This window comes from Pelodiscus sinensis, chromosome 32 (assembly GCF_052426305.1).
Source record: "Pelodiscus sinensis isolate ZL-2025 chromosome 32, ASM5242630v1, whole genome shotgun sequence".
In the NCBI taxonomy this organism is placed as follows: domain Eukaryota; kingdom Metazoa; phylum Chordata; order Testudines; family Trionychidae; genus Pelodiscus; species Pelodiscus sinensis.
In genome coordinates this window covers 6,480,139-6,496,688 of record NC_143083.1, presented here as the reverse complement: position 1 = coordinate 6,496,688, position 16,550 = coordinate 6,480,139, and the positions used below count along the sequence as shown (strand labels likewise).

Genomic DNA, 16,550 nt, shown 5'->3' with positions numbered 1-16,550 from the left:
TCAGTGGTAGGTTCAACTGAGAGTGCAGTGCTGGTTGCAGCCAAGCCTACGTGACCATAAAATCACAGCACCACTCAAACTTGACCACAGGAGCCTTCCCCAATATATTTCCTTCAGGAACTGCCCCTGGAGACATGGGCTAGACTGAGCCAAAGGGGGTGGCACAGACCTCACCACCCCCTGGGGGAAGCCCAGCATGTCTGGTTCCTCAGTGATAGCTCCTGCCCTTCTCCTGCTTTGGCTCCAAGGAGTGTCACCTACTGCAGCCCTGAAAAGGAAAGTGTCTCATTGCCCCTTCACACCAGCTGTGCTCCGTTGGATGGGGCAGGGGAGGGGGGGCGGGTGAACATTCCCCTCCCCTTCACAACCCAGTTCAGGAAGATGGCAAGTGCGTAGCAGGTGTCTCCTCTCCCCAGCCTCAGACTCTCCCAATCCGAGGCTGTTTTAAAAATCATTCGATTTTTTAAAATGATAAATTCTGGGTTCATTTATTGGCCTTCTGGGAGGGGGTTGGCGTTATCACAGTGTTCACATAGGTGCAAGCTGAGACTCTCACACAATCCCCACACAGGCAGAGCCGGGGCTTTCAGAAAAACACTAATCAGGAAACAAAACATGCAATAAAATGGTGAGTGTGAGGAACCTTTAGCTCCCCACCAGCTATGTTCGCGTAGGCAAAAGCTGATCAGCTAGAGTGAGCCTGGCTGGTCTAGAAAAGGGGGCACTGGCTGATGTTGGGACTGGCCTGGAGCATTGAATTCCTGTGTCCCACTGGGGGCCCCAGGTACATTCCTTCTTTACCCTAACTTAGCCACTCCCCCCAGGCCAGAGGTGGGGCTCACACTAATTCCCAGCTTCCTCTCAAGTCTGGAGAGCTCTCCCCAGCTCCCTTAGCCAAGCTGGACAGCTTCAGTTCTGCCCTTCCTTCTGTCCCTCTAGGTCCAGACCCCCTTCTGAGTCTCTTCTCTGAGCTCCTGCCCCACTGGCAGCCAAGCTGTGGCACTGGGCTGTCTCGGAACGAGCAAGACATTCCCAGTAGGGCACAGCAGAGGTTCAGTCATCTCGCTGCTCCCTCCCTCCAAACAGCCTGGACAATTTTGCAGCAGTATCATACTGCAAATGCCAGCCTACCCTGCTGCTCTCTGACATCTCCCTCACACCAAGTGTCCTGTAGGGCACATAAGTAGGTGCACAGGGCCAGAAGGCCTACTAGAGCAGTGGGGATAGACTAACCAGATGGATGGCCGTGTAGTGTGGTGTAGCCACATTGGGTGGCCCCATTGGCTGTAGGGTATCCATGCTGGGAGGTCTGCTGACCAAGTTGATACGGGGTAGTCAGGTCAGGTGGGCTGAGAGGGAGACACATTGGATGGCCCTGGCTAGTGGGGGGTCAAGTGGCCTGGTAGGTGTTCAGAGTAGCCTGGTCCTGTGGCCCATTCAGCGGTGATCATGGGCATCAGCATGGCAGCATTCAGCCAGCTTCCTCAGGGCTCGCTCCTTAAAGCGAATCTTCTTGGTGAGCTTGAGTGAAAGGCTGGTCTCGTTCTCGTGGGCTTTCAGCTTGGCGTAGTAATCAGAGAACTTGTTATACAGGATGGAGATGGGCATCCCATTGAGGATGATGCCAAAGGAGATGCACCCAAACGCCACCATCCTGCCCAGTACTGTGTCCGGCACCGTGTCTCCATAGCCCACTGTGGAGAGACTGACCTGAAAGGGGGGTCAAGAGAGGGAAATTATCAATCCCCCTGAGTGCTGGACCTGCTCAGCCACCAAGCCAGACCCCACCACTGAGACATGCCCCCCTACTGCCATGACAGCCTGCCCCTGACAGCTAAGTCACAGCCCTAGGGGGCCACCCAAGTTAGGGACTGCTCCATAAGTCTCCCTGGGTACGTCTACACTACAGCGCTAGTTCGAACTAACTTAGTTCGAATTAGTTAATTCGAACTAAGCTAGTTCGAACTAACGCGTCTAGAACTAAAAACTAGTTCGAACTAGCGTTTTGCTAGTTCGAACTAGTAAGTCCACATTGAGTGGACTCTGAACAGGGCTTAAGGATGGCCGGAAGCAGTGCCGGCAGGGCATAAAAGGAGGACTTAGAGCATGGAGATGCTGTCTCAGGCTAGCCGAGGGCTGCGCTTAAAGGGTCCCGACCCCCACCCCGGACACACAGTTCTAAGGGGTGCCCCGCTTGCAAAGAAGTTCTGGCTTGGAGTGCCCTGAGTGCCCACACTGGGCACATCACACCACTCGGCCATCAGCCCGGCTGCACTTGCCGCAGGCTGCCATCTGGGGAGAGGGAGTAATTGGGGGGCTGCAGGAGAGCTTCCACCCCCAGAAGCCCGCAGAGCCAGCCCAGTCCTCCCCATCGGGGGCTCGTACCCCATTCCTCCCTCACCTCCTTCCACTTACCCTTCCCTAGCCCCTCTTCTTATTGATGTACAAAATAAAGATAACGTTCCTTCCAACATTGACTCTGTCTTTATTGAAAAAAACTGGGGGACACTGGGAAAAGGAGGTGGGAGAGGGGAAGAGAAAGGCTGGGAGAGGGGAGGGCAACTAACATGATCAGGGGTTGGGAACAGGTCCCAGATGAAGAGAGGCTACAGAGACTGGGACTGTTCAGCTTAGAAAAGAGGAGATGGAGGGGGGACAGGATAGAGGTCTCTAAAAGCAGGGGTTGGGTGGAGAGGGTGCATTCAGAAAAGTTCTTCCTGAGTTCCCATAAAGAAGGACTAGAGGACACCAAAGGAAAGGAATGGGTAGCAGGCTTGAAACTAGTAAGAGAAAGTTGTTCTTGACAAAGCAAATAGTTAACCTGTGGAACTCCTTGCTGCAGGAGGCTGTGAAGGCTACAACTAGAACAGAGTTTAAAGGGAAGTGAGATCAAGTCATGGAGGTTGGGTCCATGGAGTCCTATTAGCCAGAGGGTAGGAGTGGTGTCCCTGCCCAAAGTTTGTGGAAGGCTGGAGAGGGATGGCACGAGACAAATGGCTTGGTCACTGTCTTCGGTCCATCCCCTCCAGGGTTCCTAGGGTTGGCCGCTGTCGGCAGACAGGCTACTGGGCTAGATGGACCTTTGGTCTGACCCAGGACGGCCATTGTAAGCTCAGGGCTCAGGGTCGGGGGTCTCAGTGGACCCCCTTGGTTTTCATGCACACCTGGTCCTGGGTGGCCAGGCTGGCAGCTCTCCTGCCCTAGACGGCCACTTTCCTGTGCCTAGTGCGGAGATCGTGGACGAGGTCCACGATGTCCGCACTAGCCCAGGAAGGTGCCCGCCTCTTGCGGTCCAGGGCAAGCTCCCGGGAGCCGCCAGCCTGGTCCCGGCAAGAGGGGGTGGGCTGGGGGGCATCGGGTGGGTGGCTCTGTGCCGTGCCAGGTGCAGGGTCTGCTAGCTGGGTGCTGGCAGGCTTGCACCTGGCACGGGCACCGTAGCCATCCCGTGCCCCTTTAAGGGGTCCGGGGCCGGGAGGGGGGCATAGAGTTTCCCTGGTGTTGGCCAGAGTGGCCACCAGGGAAACCTGGGGAGGGCTAGCCTCCCACTAGTTCGAACTAAAGGGCTACACAGCCCTTAGTTCGAACTAGCTAGTTCGAACTAGGCGTTAGTCCTCGTAAAATGAGGTTTACCTAGTTCGAACTAAGCGCTCCGCTAGTTCGATTCAAATTCGAACTAGCGGAGCGCTAGTGTAGCACCTATTAAAGTTAGTTCGAACTAACGTCCGTTAGTTCGAACTAACTTTGTAGTGTAGACATACCCCCTTAGACCAAACCCTGTGACAGTGTAAGGGTCCCTCTCCCCTGCCTGCCTGCCTCTCTCACACCCAGCAGACCATGTCACCTTCATCCCCACCCTCTGGGCACCAGACAATGTGTCTCTCAGGCTCAGGGAGTCCAGGTATTAGCCCACTGCCCTCAAAGCTGCTCCCCAAACCATGAGTTCCCCGTCTCTGACCCACACTCACAGGACTGTCTCCACTGCAGAGTTAGGTGGGCTCTGAGTTGGATGCTGTCCCTAACCCTCCTCCTTGCCACATATAAAGCCCTTGCTCCCAAGTCAGTCATGTTCTGAGCCTGGGCTAACAGTGACACTCAAGCTGATAATTGCTCCCCATTGCACTGAGGAGAAAGGCTGAATCCCTTCAGTGCTGAGTTATAGAATCAGGGCCTTCATGGTATCATCTAGTTCATCCCCTTGCACTGAGGCAGCATGAGTAACCCTAAGCCACCTTTGACAATTGTCCGTTCAACCTGTGAAATCCCCAGTAATTCAGGTTTCTAGGGGGGCTTGGTTTAGTAGATTTTGTGGGGCCCCTAGGCTCTGGGGTGTGGCCAAAAATGAAGGGTTCAGTGAGTGGGAGGGGGTTGTCAGGGAGGGGACTTGGGGTCTGGATGGGAGGGAGGGTGCAGGAGTGGATTGGGGGTTGCTAGGTCTGGAAGGCTGGTAAAGTGTGGGAGGAGCGGGGGTGCAGAGTTTGGGTGCAGGAGTGGGCTAGGGAGTAGGGGTGTAGGGTCTGGGTGGGCAGGGGTGCAGGCACAGGGTGGGGGATGCTTACTTGGCACAGCTCCCTAGGGACTGGAGTGTGGCAGCACAGTTGTGAACCCTTTCGAAAGCTGTCTCATTTCCTAATACCAGCTTGTTTCGGGACTCAGACAGCAACACTCCAGTCATTGATTTCTTCTTCCAGAGTTGGCAGAATCTCAGGCCACCTCAGGCCTGAGATCAGAAGTTACTGCTTATGCTGGGGGAGACTCGGGCATGACTCTGGCTCCTGGCCAGCAGCTCCTACGACATTGAGCTCAGCCCCAGCAGGTTCAGTTGTCCATGGTACCCATCCACCCATTTCCCTTTGTGAGGAATGACTGCCTCTTACCGCTGCCCACCACCACGCATCAGGGATGCTGGTGAAATTGGTGCCAGGGACATCATGTTCCACTGAGTGCATCAAAGCTGAGAAGGTAAAGACACCCAGGGCGATGAAGAGGAGGAGGCAGCACACCTGCTGGTAGCACTGGCGCATGGTGAAGCCAAAAGCCCGAAGGCCAGTGGAATGGCGAGCCAGCTTGAGGATGCGAAAAATCCGCATGAGTTTGATGAGCTTCAGGACTTTGCCCAGCTTGCCCACACTCGCCATTTTGTGCCGCTCCTCATGGTAAAGTGCATCGCCTTCATCCAGGTGCTCAAAGAGAATCTGAATGTAGAAGGGCAGGATGGCCACCAGGTCGATGGCATTGAAAGCTGCCCGCAGGAACTTCTGGAAGGTGGCTGTGGAAATGAGCCGCATGAGGTACTCAGAGGTGAAGAAGATGGCACAGATGGTCTCCAGCTGCTCCATGCATGCCTTTCCAGTCTTGTGCTGCATCTCCTCCACTGTGCTGAGTGTCATGCCCACAATGGAGATCAGCACAAAGAAGCTGGACATGACAGCAATGATCTTGGCAGGGATGGAGGAGAAGGGTTTCTCAATGAGGTTCCAGACAGCTTTCCGGAACTCCCCCAGACATTTGCCCTCAAAGTGCTCCTCTTGCTCCAGTGGTTCGAGCTCCGCCTCCAGCTCTCGCTGGATTTTCAGGTATTCCTTGAGCTCGTCTTGCTTCTCCTCAAACAGGATCCGGCAGCACCGCTGGGAGTATTTCAGATGGATGCCCCAATAATCAATTTCCTCCACAAAGTTAGCAGGGCACAGCTCATCCATGATCCACAGGACACCACTGTGGTAAAAGTGGAAGATGTAATGGAAGATTAAAGGGTCTCGGTCAAAGAAGTACTCGTTCCTCTGCACTGAGTAGTCATCACAAAGTTTCAGCTTCTTTGTGGGGTCCGTGGAGGTGGCCAGCTTCCCAATTCTGGTGATGGGGTAACGGGCAGCCATTTTGTAAGCGATCTGGAAAGATTTTCCCCCTACGTTGATGTTGAGGAACCATTTGCTCTGTTGGGGAGGAGCCTGGTTTTTCTCCTGGCCCTGCTCAGTCACATTATGCATGGAACTCCACTGCTTCACTAGACTGTCCTGGGCAAAAGGGAAGACGACTTCTTCCTCCTCGGGGGTCCAACAACGCCGGTGGTGGTCCCCAATTTTCAGATTGGCAGAGAGGCTTGCGCGTCTCTTCCCCAGCTGCCTCACAGTGCGCGGCATGTCACTGCCGAAAGCCCACCAAAGACAGCGAGGCAGTTGACAGCTTTGATTTCACAGCAATGCTTCCATGATGTGTGCGCTGTGTTCCCTACACTCGTAAACAGGCTATCAAGAGCACCTAGCCTTCCACTGCCACAGGCTGCATCAGTCCTTGATCCTCTGCCCTCCTAGGCTGACAAAGCAGATTACTTATCAGACTGGGCTTATACTGGGCTTATACAGTGCAGGCTGGAGACAGCTACGTTCTAGCTCCGTAAGATACTAATAAGATTAATGGTTTAACCCTTTCTATAAGGAACTCTGGTCGTACAAGCATTTTTCATTCTTTTCCTTGCCACCACCATTTCAGATGGTAGTTTCTACCACACATTAGCCCACTTTCCAGCAGTTGGGAATAAATAACTTACATCTGAATTTGCTAGGTATCACTATGAGAATTTGAATGACCATATTAATATTTAAATCCTAAATTAAGACATTTAAAATGCCTTGAATGGGGTTCAAACAAAATTATGAATGTACACTAGAAAGGAGCTAGAATTTACTAAGGTATTTTCAAAGTGCCTTAATGGAGTCAGACCTGGATTGTTTAAAGATATTTAGATGTATAGAGGGATTTTCAAAAGTATCAATCTGCATCTTCAAGCACTGCAATGCCTTTGGATATTCAACTCCTATAGAATGCCAATGAGAGCCAGGCAGCTAATTCCCAGGCCATGCGCATGATAATAGGAAACTGGGCTTTACTGTGGAAGGGTCAAGGAGACCAAGCTGTTTGTTTATCTTATCAAAGAGAACTTTAAGGAATAATTTGATCCCAGTCTGTAAGCACCCCCTCACAGGGAACAGAGATTTGATAATAGAGAGCTCTTCAAACAAGCAAAGGCATAATGAGATCCAGTGGTTGGAAGATGAAGGTTTTTTTTTTTAAAGGTGAGAATAGTTAACCATTGGACCAGTTTGCCAATAGTTACAGTGGATTTTCCATCACTAAACATCTTTAAATTAAGATCGGAAGTTTTCCCCACAGGTCTGCTCTACTTCAGGGCTATTCAACTTTGGAAGCCCCAGGAGCCACAATGATACACATGCCGAGGGCCGCAACTTAAGTGTGGTTGCATATACGTGCAAATATATATGCAAACAGCTTCTTTCACACTGATGGGCATGAATACAAAGAGTAAGGAAAGACTACACAACACACATGCCCCATTTCAGTCAGTTCTGCTGATAATAATAAAATGCAATATTTACCTGATTTCCACCCATAGGACAGCACTTTTAATGAGCAATGACAGTCCAGGAATTTAACTACTATACCGCAGCTCAACAGAAGCCCATTATATTGACTCCTTTTTTTGTTTTGGCTCCCACCCGCAGGCCACATGTTGGGCCCCATGTAAACCCAAACCCCACCACGGGCTGCAAACAGGCTGTGGGCTGCACGTTGAATACCCTTGCTCTAGTTCAAACATGAATTAATGCAGGAAGTTTTTTTAGCCTATATTATGAAGTGCAACCAGGTCCTTATTACAACAGTCCTTTCTGGTTTCATAATCTATGAAAATCCCACCCTAAATTCATGAAGCTGGACCACACCAGTATGACTGACAAGATGCAGCACAGGTAGGTGCACGTAAGACTCTAGAAAAATCTACAAGATGCATCATGTTATCCAAAATGGCATGTACCCACAACCAATGGACTGTATGGAAATAAGAATGTTGTAATGCGATTACCTGGCTAATCATATAGTCGATACAAATTGTGTGCTGCTGTGCAGAGCCACAGCAGAGGTAGCTCCAGGAGCCGGCTTCGGAGCCACCTGTGCTTCTTCTCTGCATTTTAAATATAATAAGAGCCACTGAGCTCTTACTACATTTAAAATGCAGAAGTGTAGCAATCAGCATGAGCTGGGACTGCTCAGTCCTGGCTTGCGCTGAGTCCAGCAGCCTCTGTTTGTAGCAGACAGTTCTGTCCGCCACGAACAGGGGCTGGTGCTGGAACAGCCCCTACTTGCAGTGGCCAAGGCTGGTCTTGGGCAAGGGGCCACTGTCTATGGCCATCCCTGGCTACTTGGTGGCAACAGCCCCTGTCCATAGGAGGCCCAGCTCCTCACTGGGACCCCTGCAGAAAAGGGCTGATAGAGGCAGTGGGGGGAGCAGGAGGCATGGAGATGGTACTGGGGGGGGGGGGGAGAACTGGCATTTAAGCTGGCTACCCCTAGCACCAACTCCTGTTCCCCTTTGTAACCTCTCACAGAGGCAGCAAAAAGGGTGCACTGCAGAGAGCATGGGGCGAGTTGGGAGTCTCACTTACTCCACGCACAGTCCGGCACTTCTGCTTTTGAAACATATAAGAGTCCCAAAGGGTTCTTATACATTTCAAAAGCAGTAGCACAGGCAGTGGGAACTGGTGCCATCGGGGACAGAAGCAGCTCCCATTCATGCTGTTTCCCTGCTATGCCTCTGCCTCCCAATGAGATGGTGCTGGGGAGGAGAGAGGGAAACCAGCTTAAATCTGGTTCCCTTCAGCACTGGCTCCCGGTCATCCCCTCTCTGATACAGGCAGCAAGGGGGGTGTAGTGATTAGTTGAGTGGCTACTTGACTATCCAATAAGCATTTACTTATTGGATATGGGAACACCACAGACTCTCTATAGGGTACAGGATAAACTTAAACAACAAATGGTCTGGTAGCACTTTTTAGACTAACACAACATGTAGATGGGATCATGAGCTTTCGTGGGCAAAGCCAACTTCTTCAGATGACCAGAGTTAAGGATACAGTTAACTGTGCACTTTAACACAGGCATTATCTCCTTTGTGGATGTTTAGCTATGCTGCCCTAATCCCAAGATGCTTGCATGCAATTCATGGAGATAGGAATGTTAAGAATAGTTTAAAACTGTAGGGCTGTGTCTCGACTGGCAAGTTTTTCTGCAAAATCATCTGTTTTTGCGGAAAAACTTGCCAGCTGTCTACACTGGCCGCTTGAATTTCCGCAAAAGCACTGACTTCCTACTGTAAGAAATCAGTGCTTCTTGCGGAAATACTATGCTGCTCCCATTCAGGCAAAAGTCCCTTTTGCACAAGAGGGCCAGTGCAGACAGCTGAGATTTGTTTTCTGCAAAAAAGCCCCGATTGCGAAAATGGCGATCAGGGCTTTTTTTGCGGAAAAGCACGTCTAGATTGGCCACGGATGCTTTTCCACAAAAAGTGCTTTTGCAAAAAAGCACCCGTGCCAATCTAGACGCTCTGTTCCAAAAATGCTTTTAACGGAAAACTTTTCCGTTAAAAGCATTTGTGGAAAATCATGCCAGTCTAGACATAGCCTAGCTGTTAAATATCCTATTGTTACACAGCTACAAGCCAGCAGAGGGGCTCAGTTCTGGCATGCAGAAGTGAAGAGTGAGGGGGGATTTGATAGCAGCCTTCAACTTCCTGAAGGGAGGTTCCAAAGAGGCTAGAGAAAAGCTGTTCTCAGTAGTGACAGATGGCAGAACACGGAACAATGGTTTCAAGTTGCGGTGGGAGAGGTCCAGGTTGGATATTAGGAAAAACTATTTCACTAGGAGAGCGGTGAAGCACTGGAATGGGTTACCTAGGGAAGTAAGGGAGTCTCCATCCCTAGAAATTTTTAAGTCTTGGCTTGACAAAGCCCTGGCTGGGTTGATTTAGTTGGGATTGTTCCTGCCTAGGGCAGGGGACTGGACTTGATGACCTTCTGAGGTCTCTTCCAGCTTTATGGTTCTATGATTCTATGCACCAGGTCCCAATGGCTGGTCCTGCTTCCAGGCTGCCTCTACTGCAGTTCTGCATTTGAAATTGGAGCCGGAAGGCAGGCTCAGTCCCAGCATGTGTGCTGGCTCCAAATTCAAAGGCAGAGCCACAGCAGGGCAGCCTGGGGTCAGCTGGTGGGACCAGACATGTGCTGGGACTGAGGGGCTGCATCTAGACTGGCAAGTTTTTCCGCAAACGCTTGAATTTGCGCAAGAACACAGACGATCTAATGTAAGATTGTCAGTGTTCTTGCGCAAATACTATGCTGCTCCCATTCGGGGAAAAAGCCCTCTTGTGCAAATGTATTTGCACAAGAGGGCCAGTGCAGACAGCTAAAAAGTGTTTTGCGCAAAAAAAGCCCCGATGGCTAGAGGCTGGTGTTTCTCTCTAGCCACCACACATCCTTGGTAAGGGGAGGTGGAGACTATGTGCTTCCCTGTCCCCAGGTCTGGTGGAGGTGCAGCAAGGTGTCCGTGGGTCAGATCCAACAGTTTGGTGAGCCAGATCTGGCCAACAGAAGCCCCTTTGGCCAAGCCTGCTCTAGCTAAATCCTTCCTCAACTCCTGACACAAGAACAGCCATCAGTGTTAACCTCCTACGAAGTGACCTTACATCCCCTGCCAAAAAAGCATTGTGCTGGACTTCAGATGTGGCCATCCTCTGTTGTTACTGCATTTGTATTAGACTGTTTCTGTCCATACACTGGTCTGTTTGCCTCAGTGCTGAGCAGTGACTGAATCACAGAAAATAGATATGACCCATGAAACAAAATCCAGGAGGCAACCACACGTTCTCTAAAGATCTTTAATTCATACAATATTATTCACTACTCACTCAACTGCAATTCTTTGCCCACTGTGCAGAACGCAATGCACGGTGCCTCTGGGGTTCAGCCTCTCATTGCCGCTCCATTCCAACGCTGGCAAGAGCCAAGATTCTAAACGTGTCATCTCTCTTACAGAATCCCTCTCACACTGGTGTATTGAATGTAAAAACCCAAGGAGTCCCAGGCTGCTACCTGGAGCGTATGCCCTGCAAACAGAATTCTCACCTCGAAGACACCACATTCAGCCTAGAATAGGTCTTGCCTGTCAACATTGGAATAGAGGGACAAGACAGTGCCTGCCCTCCACCAGAGCCAGCTTTCTGCGTTGGAACAGAAGTTTTCCCTACAGTACTTTTGATTTACCCTTATGTAATAAGAGTTCATGACAAAATGTTATACAGACCAAGATCTGAAATGGAGCTAACAGCTGACCTTTGAGACCAAAGCTACTCGCAGCTAAAAGCAAAAGAGGTAAGCCAGCTCCAGGTGTTAAAATAACTGCACCGAGGATTCAACATCCAGAATTTTAGTATCAAATTGGAAACTCTGAGCCCAATCCTGGAAAGAGCTGAGCATACCTCCTACCTTGGGATTTGAAGGCACTCCTCTCCTGCCTGCCCTATGCTATACAGCCTGTGACCCAATGCAAAGACAACCATACAGGAGACTTCAATTTTCCAGCTCCTTGATGGGTCTCGTGCATCAATTACATTTTAAGAATTTTTGGTAAGTCCGAGCCAATGAGTTAGGAGGAGGAGCAGTGTCATCAGGGACTGAAGTTATATTATACCCCCCCAGGTGTGTAGAATGGAATGGCCTGCCTTGGAACAGTAGTAAATAATTATGTTAACAGGTAAGATACAGCCTGGTAGGAAGAGGTAGTTTGCGATGAACTCTTAGGTAGATGTGGGAAAGGGAGAGCTGCCCGGATGTACTGCAGAGATGATACACTATTCATCTGCAGAGATGTGCACTATTCACTGGAATAGCTCTAGAACCTTTCTTTCAGGACGAGGCATCTTGTAGAATAACCCCGAGGGAGGGAGGATGGGAATGGGTGAACCAATGTGACATTTCAAGTTTCTATCACATTCCCGTAGAATTGATTTTAGAGCACCAGAGACCATCACTTCTGACTCCCCACTGCCACAATCTAAGCTCCCTGTGCCCAAGGAAGAGTCCTTGATTACTCCATTGTGATTGTCACCCAATCAAACCCAGAAAACTAGTCCCAGAAACTGCTTGATCGGCACTTGGAGGGTGTGTGATGAGGAGGACCAAGCTGTGTCTCATCTCACAACAATGCAGCTTCCTGAAAGATGAAGAAAAACAAAGAACCTGGTTATTTCATATTCGCTGTCAAAGGTTTTCATTTCATTTCAACTCGCAAACCACATGGGGAACCCATACCCTGCTAATTTGGGGGCTTTACACAATCTCTTAGCAACTAGGGCAGAGGGGTCCAAACTATGGCCTGTAGGCCACATCCAGCCTGCCGGCCACATCCAGCCTGCCAGAGTCTTTGAACTCCCGCCCAGGGAGACTAGCCTCTGAACACTCCCCTCCCCCGGAGCCTTAGCTCTCCCAGCACCTGTGCTCCAGTGGACACAGCTGCAGTGCTGCCAGCCCCAGTGCTCTGGGTGGTGTGTTCAGGGAGCAGGGAGAGTTGGATAGGAGGTGGTCAGGGGAAGGTGAGTGGGAGGTGGTGGTGGACAGGGTTGAGGAGTGCTGGGGGCAGGGAGCAAGGGGAACTGGATAGGGGCAGGGGTTCACAGGGGACCATCAGCAGGGGAGCGGGTTGCAGAGAGAGCAGAAAGTGTGTGTGTCGGGGGGGGGGGGAAGGGGAATCATGGTTCAGATAGAGGAGGGGACTGGGCCATGCCTGTCTCTTTACAGAGACACAATCTCCCCTACACAGCCCTCCACACAATTCCTGAACTCAATTGTGACTCAGACCAAAAAGTTTGCCCACCCCAATCTAGAGACTAATAGCTTCTTCCAGGTTCAACAACTGCACTTAATTCCCACTGCAAATAACCAGTCATTGAAAGAGCTGCCAGCAGTCCTCCCAGCACAGAGAAGTTATGGGGAGGAGTTGTAGGAGGAGACCCCTTTCCAGCCCCTCTCAGAGAAAGGAATTCACTGCAGCACAGGCAGCTGGGAATTATTTTTACCCAACCAGAGAGCTAATGGAGAGGAGAAGGGTACAAAAGGGAGGAGAGCTCAGAATGGGGGAGGGCCACCTTTTCCTCCCTATACAAAGGAATTTGGTTCCCGTGCAGAATGGGAGACATACCTATTAGGGAAATGACGCAGAAGGTCTCCTGTCTAGCACCAGATGCTCTTTGGAAGCTCTCTCAAAGCTAAAGGTGAAGAAGCTGTTCTTTGCTCTGAATTGCCTCCTGGTAACAGTGCAGCCTGCAGCTACCAGTACACTCAGGAGCACTAGAAAGCGAAGAACACACGGGCAATGAGCTGCTGGGATTCTTGCCTCCATGTCATTGCCCCATCATTTAACAGACAAAATAGCAAGAAGCGGGGATTGCACCTCCTACGCAGTGGGACTGTTTTCAACAGGAGAAGGAAACTGTCTTTTCCCAAAGCTGAAAAATACAGAACTTTGGCCTTTGCCATCTAAGCCCTTGAGGCAAATTGGTTAGAGAAAACCACTGCAGGCTTAAACCATGCAGCAGCAAGAGGGATCCGAGGAGGTCCCAAGACAGCCATTACTGAACAAACTGCATCCTGCCTCCTAGGAGGCAAGTTCAGTTTTCATGAATGCGACTCAGTGAAGCCAAGATCTGTTCTGATGCACCTTCAGATTCTCACATACCAAAAACAGCTGTCACCCACAAGGGGCCTTGAGTCCCAGACAACACAGTTTTCCCAGATTTGTGGTTAGTTGAATTATCTGAAATGAAAGCAGAAGACAGTCAGTTGTCGGGCTTTCAAAGGAGACTATCACACAGACTGACGCATGCTTAAAAAGTTGTTCAAAGCGGTTCCCATTCTGCACCTGACCCTTCATTCTGCTTGCCCATTTGGGGGGTTTCACCACCAAATTTTTTGATTAAAAAAACATTTTCTCTGCCCTACTGCTATATGAAAAACCCACATGAACAACTACGGGAACGTGACCGCTGGTGAGAAGGGAAAGCAGAGAAGCTATGGCAGAGATGTTGCTGTAGCTGTGTTGGTTCCACATATTAGAAAGACAAAGTGGACCAGGTAAAATCTGGATCACCTGACCCACCTTCTCTATGAAAGAAAGGGCCAGAGAGGATGAGACTGAGAGGATGGGAGCAAAGAGACCACAACAGGGCACTGTTACAGGCACAAATACAACCAAGGAAAAAGACGGATAAAACAAAGGGTAGGTCTGCTCTTAAACTGCAGCTGCAACAGAGCTGCAGTGCTGTAGCACTACAGAGCAGACAAAAATCGATGACAGGAGGGGTTCTGTCAATGTAGCCTCGTCTAAAAAAGGGCTTCAGTCAGCATAGGGGCATTGCTATATTCCCAGTCTAAACCAGTCCTAATTTTCTCTCAGCTGTTCAAGTTGCAGGAATCCCGGATGTCCCTTGTTACATGTAAACTTTTCTGACTGAAGGCCCTTATAGAAGCTGACAGGGCTTCTTTCAGCACTTAATGTTCCAGTCCCAGCCTGCCCGCGCACTCAGAGCCATTCTCTCCCACCTCGTTTGACCCCCGGCCATTCTGGCTGACAGACCCGGTCTCACCTGCCCGGGCCGTGCTGGGAGCGCGGGAAGCCCCAGGCCGGTCCGGAGCGCACTCCTCCTCATCCTGCCCAGCCTCGCAGTCGGCGTGGCCGTCGCAGGCCCACGTGGCGGGAAAGCACTCCGCCCCCGCCGCACACTGGAACAGGCAGGGGCAGGGAGGCGGGACCCCCAGGTGCTGGCAGGCCGCCGCCGACTCGTCCGCGCCGTCAGGGCAGTCCCGGCGGCCATCGCAGAAGCGCTGCAGGGGCAGGCGGCGGACACGCCCGGGAGTCCAGCACCGCGCGCTGCGGGGGCTGCAGGGCAGGCCCGAGGCTGAAGGGGGAGGCGGGTCAGTGCTGCGCGCGGCGGCTGCAGAGCCAGGCGGGGGGGGGGCACCGCGCGCAGCAACACAAGCCGCGCGGGGCGCCCCAACCCCTCCCAAAGCCCAGCGTGCAGGGGCACTGGCCACGCCCCCACCGCGCCTCGGCTCCGCCCCAGCCCCCAGCCGGGGCCATTCACGCGCCAGACCCGGCCTCCCCGCTGACCAATGGGGAGAGGAAGGGGCACGAGCGCGAGCGGCCGTGGACCAATAGCCGCCCAGAGGGGTGGGCGCCACGTGAAGGGCGGCGAGCGGTGACCGGGGCTGAGGGATGCAGTGAGCCGGCCCGGCCCCGGCCCCGGCCCTGGCCCTCACCGTTTCCAGCAGGCGACTCCAGCCCCCCGACCGCCATAAGCCTCAGCAGCAGCGCGAGCAACACCCACATGCCACCCGCCCGCCCAACGCTGGCGCATGCGCAGCAGGGGGCTAAGGCGGGGCACTCCTAGGAAGACGCATGCGCGGGACATGAATGGGAGGCGGCCCCCAAGGCGAACGCATGCGCAGGAGAGCCAACGAGGCACTGCACTGGCGCCGTGCCTTGCGCTTGCCCAGAACCATGGAGACCAGCTACGGCCAGGGAGTCACGCGCCCACAGGACAAGTCCCTGGCAGGCAGCAGCAGCTGCTCCTGGGCGCCTGTTCCCGCTGCAGCTTCCCTCTAGAGACACGAGACGGGCCAGGGAATATCACTGACTGCACCGTCTGCTGGCGAAAGCAACCAGCTTTCAGGCTTACACACGTGATCTTTTCTGCCTGGAGCCCCAGGCATAACCAGCCCTGGGAACAGCACAGGCCTGGTTTTGGGGAAATACCACCACACTAGGCATCAGTGAACACCCAGTACAGTGCTGGCTGGAGAGGCTGATACACAAAGATGAAGATCATAGAATATTAGAACCAGAAGGGACCTGGAGAGATCATCAAGTCCAGACCCCTGCTCTCAGAGGTCATCCCTGACAGATCCTATCTAACCTGCTGTTGAATATCTCTAGTGATGAATATCAGAGGGGTAGCCGTGTTAGTCTGAATCTGCAAAAGCGACGAGGAGTCCTGTGACACCTTATAGACTAACTGAAGTGTAAGAGCATAAGCTTTCGTGGGCAAAGACCCACTTCGTCAGGTGCAACTCCTCGTCGCTTTTGCAGTGATGAAAATTCCACAACCTCCCTAGGCAATTTATTCCAGTATTTAGCCACCCTGACAGGAAGTTTTTCCTAATGTCCAACCTAAGCCTCCCTTGCCGCAATTTAAGTCCATTGCTTCTTGTCCTATCATTAGAGGCCCTGCAGAACAATTTTTCTCCCTCCTCTTTGTGACACCCTTTTAGATACTTGAAAACAGCTATCATGTCTCCTCTCAGTCTTCCCTTTTTTAAACTCAACAAGCCCAATTCTTTCAGGCTGTGTCTACACTGGAGCAATCTCGCGCAAAAACTTGCTGCCTGTCTACATGGGCCACGTGTTCTTGTGCAAGTAAACTGAAGTTCTAATGTATAAAATCAGGGCTTCTTGTACGAGAACTCAGATGCTCCCGCTCAGGAATAAGCCCTCTTGCACAAGAGCTGTTCTAGAAGAGGCCAATGTAGACAGGCAACATGAATTACTTGCACAAGAAAGCCCTGTGGTTAAAATGGCCATCAGAGCTGTCTTGCGCAAGAGAGTGTCTACACTGGCAAGGATGCTCTTGCACAAAAGCACATGCCAGTGTA

General features: G+C 51.7%; 1 protein-coding gene across 1 annotated transcript; it reads right to left on the bottom strand.

Annotated features, from left to right (window-relative positions):
• Window positions 1–582: 582 nt before the first annotated feature.
• LOC102454464 (potassium voltage-gated channel subfamily V member 2-like) lies at window positions 583–15,308 on the bottom strand. The gene is made up of 4 exons (XM_075903131.2): window positions 15,159–15,308; window positions 13,579–13,656; window positions 4,875–12,057; window positions 583–1,710 (listed from the first exon to the last, which is right to left on the bottom strand). The coding sequence occupies exons 3-4, from the start codon at window positions 6,135–6,137 to the stop codon at window positions 1,438–1,440; spliced, it is 1,536 nt and encodes a 511-aa protein (XP_075759246.1). The 5' UTR covers window positions 6,138–12,057; window positions 13,579–13,656; window positions 15,159–15,308; the 3' UTR covers window positions 583–1,437.
• Between the last annotated feature and the right edge of the window lie 1,242 nt (window positions 15,309–16,550).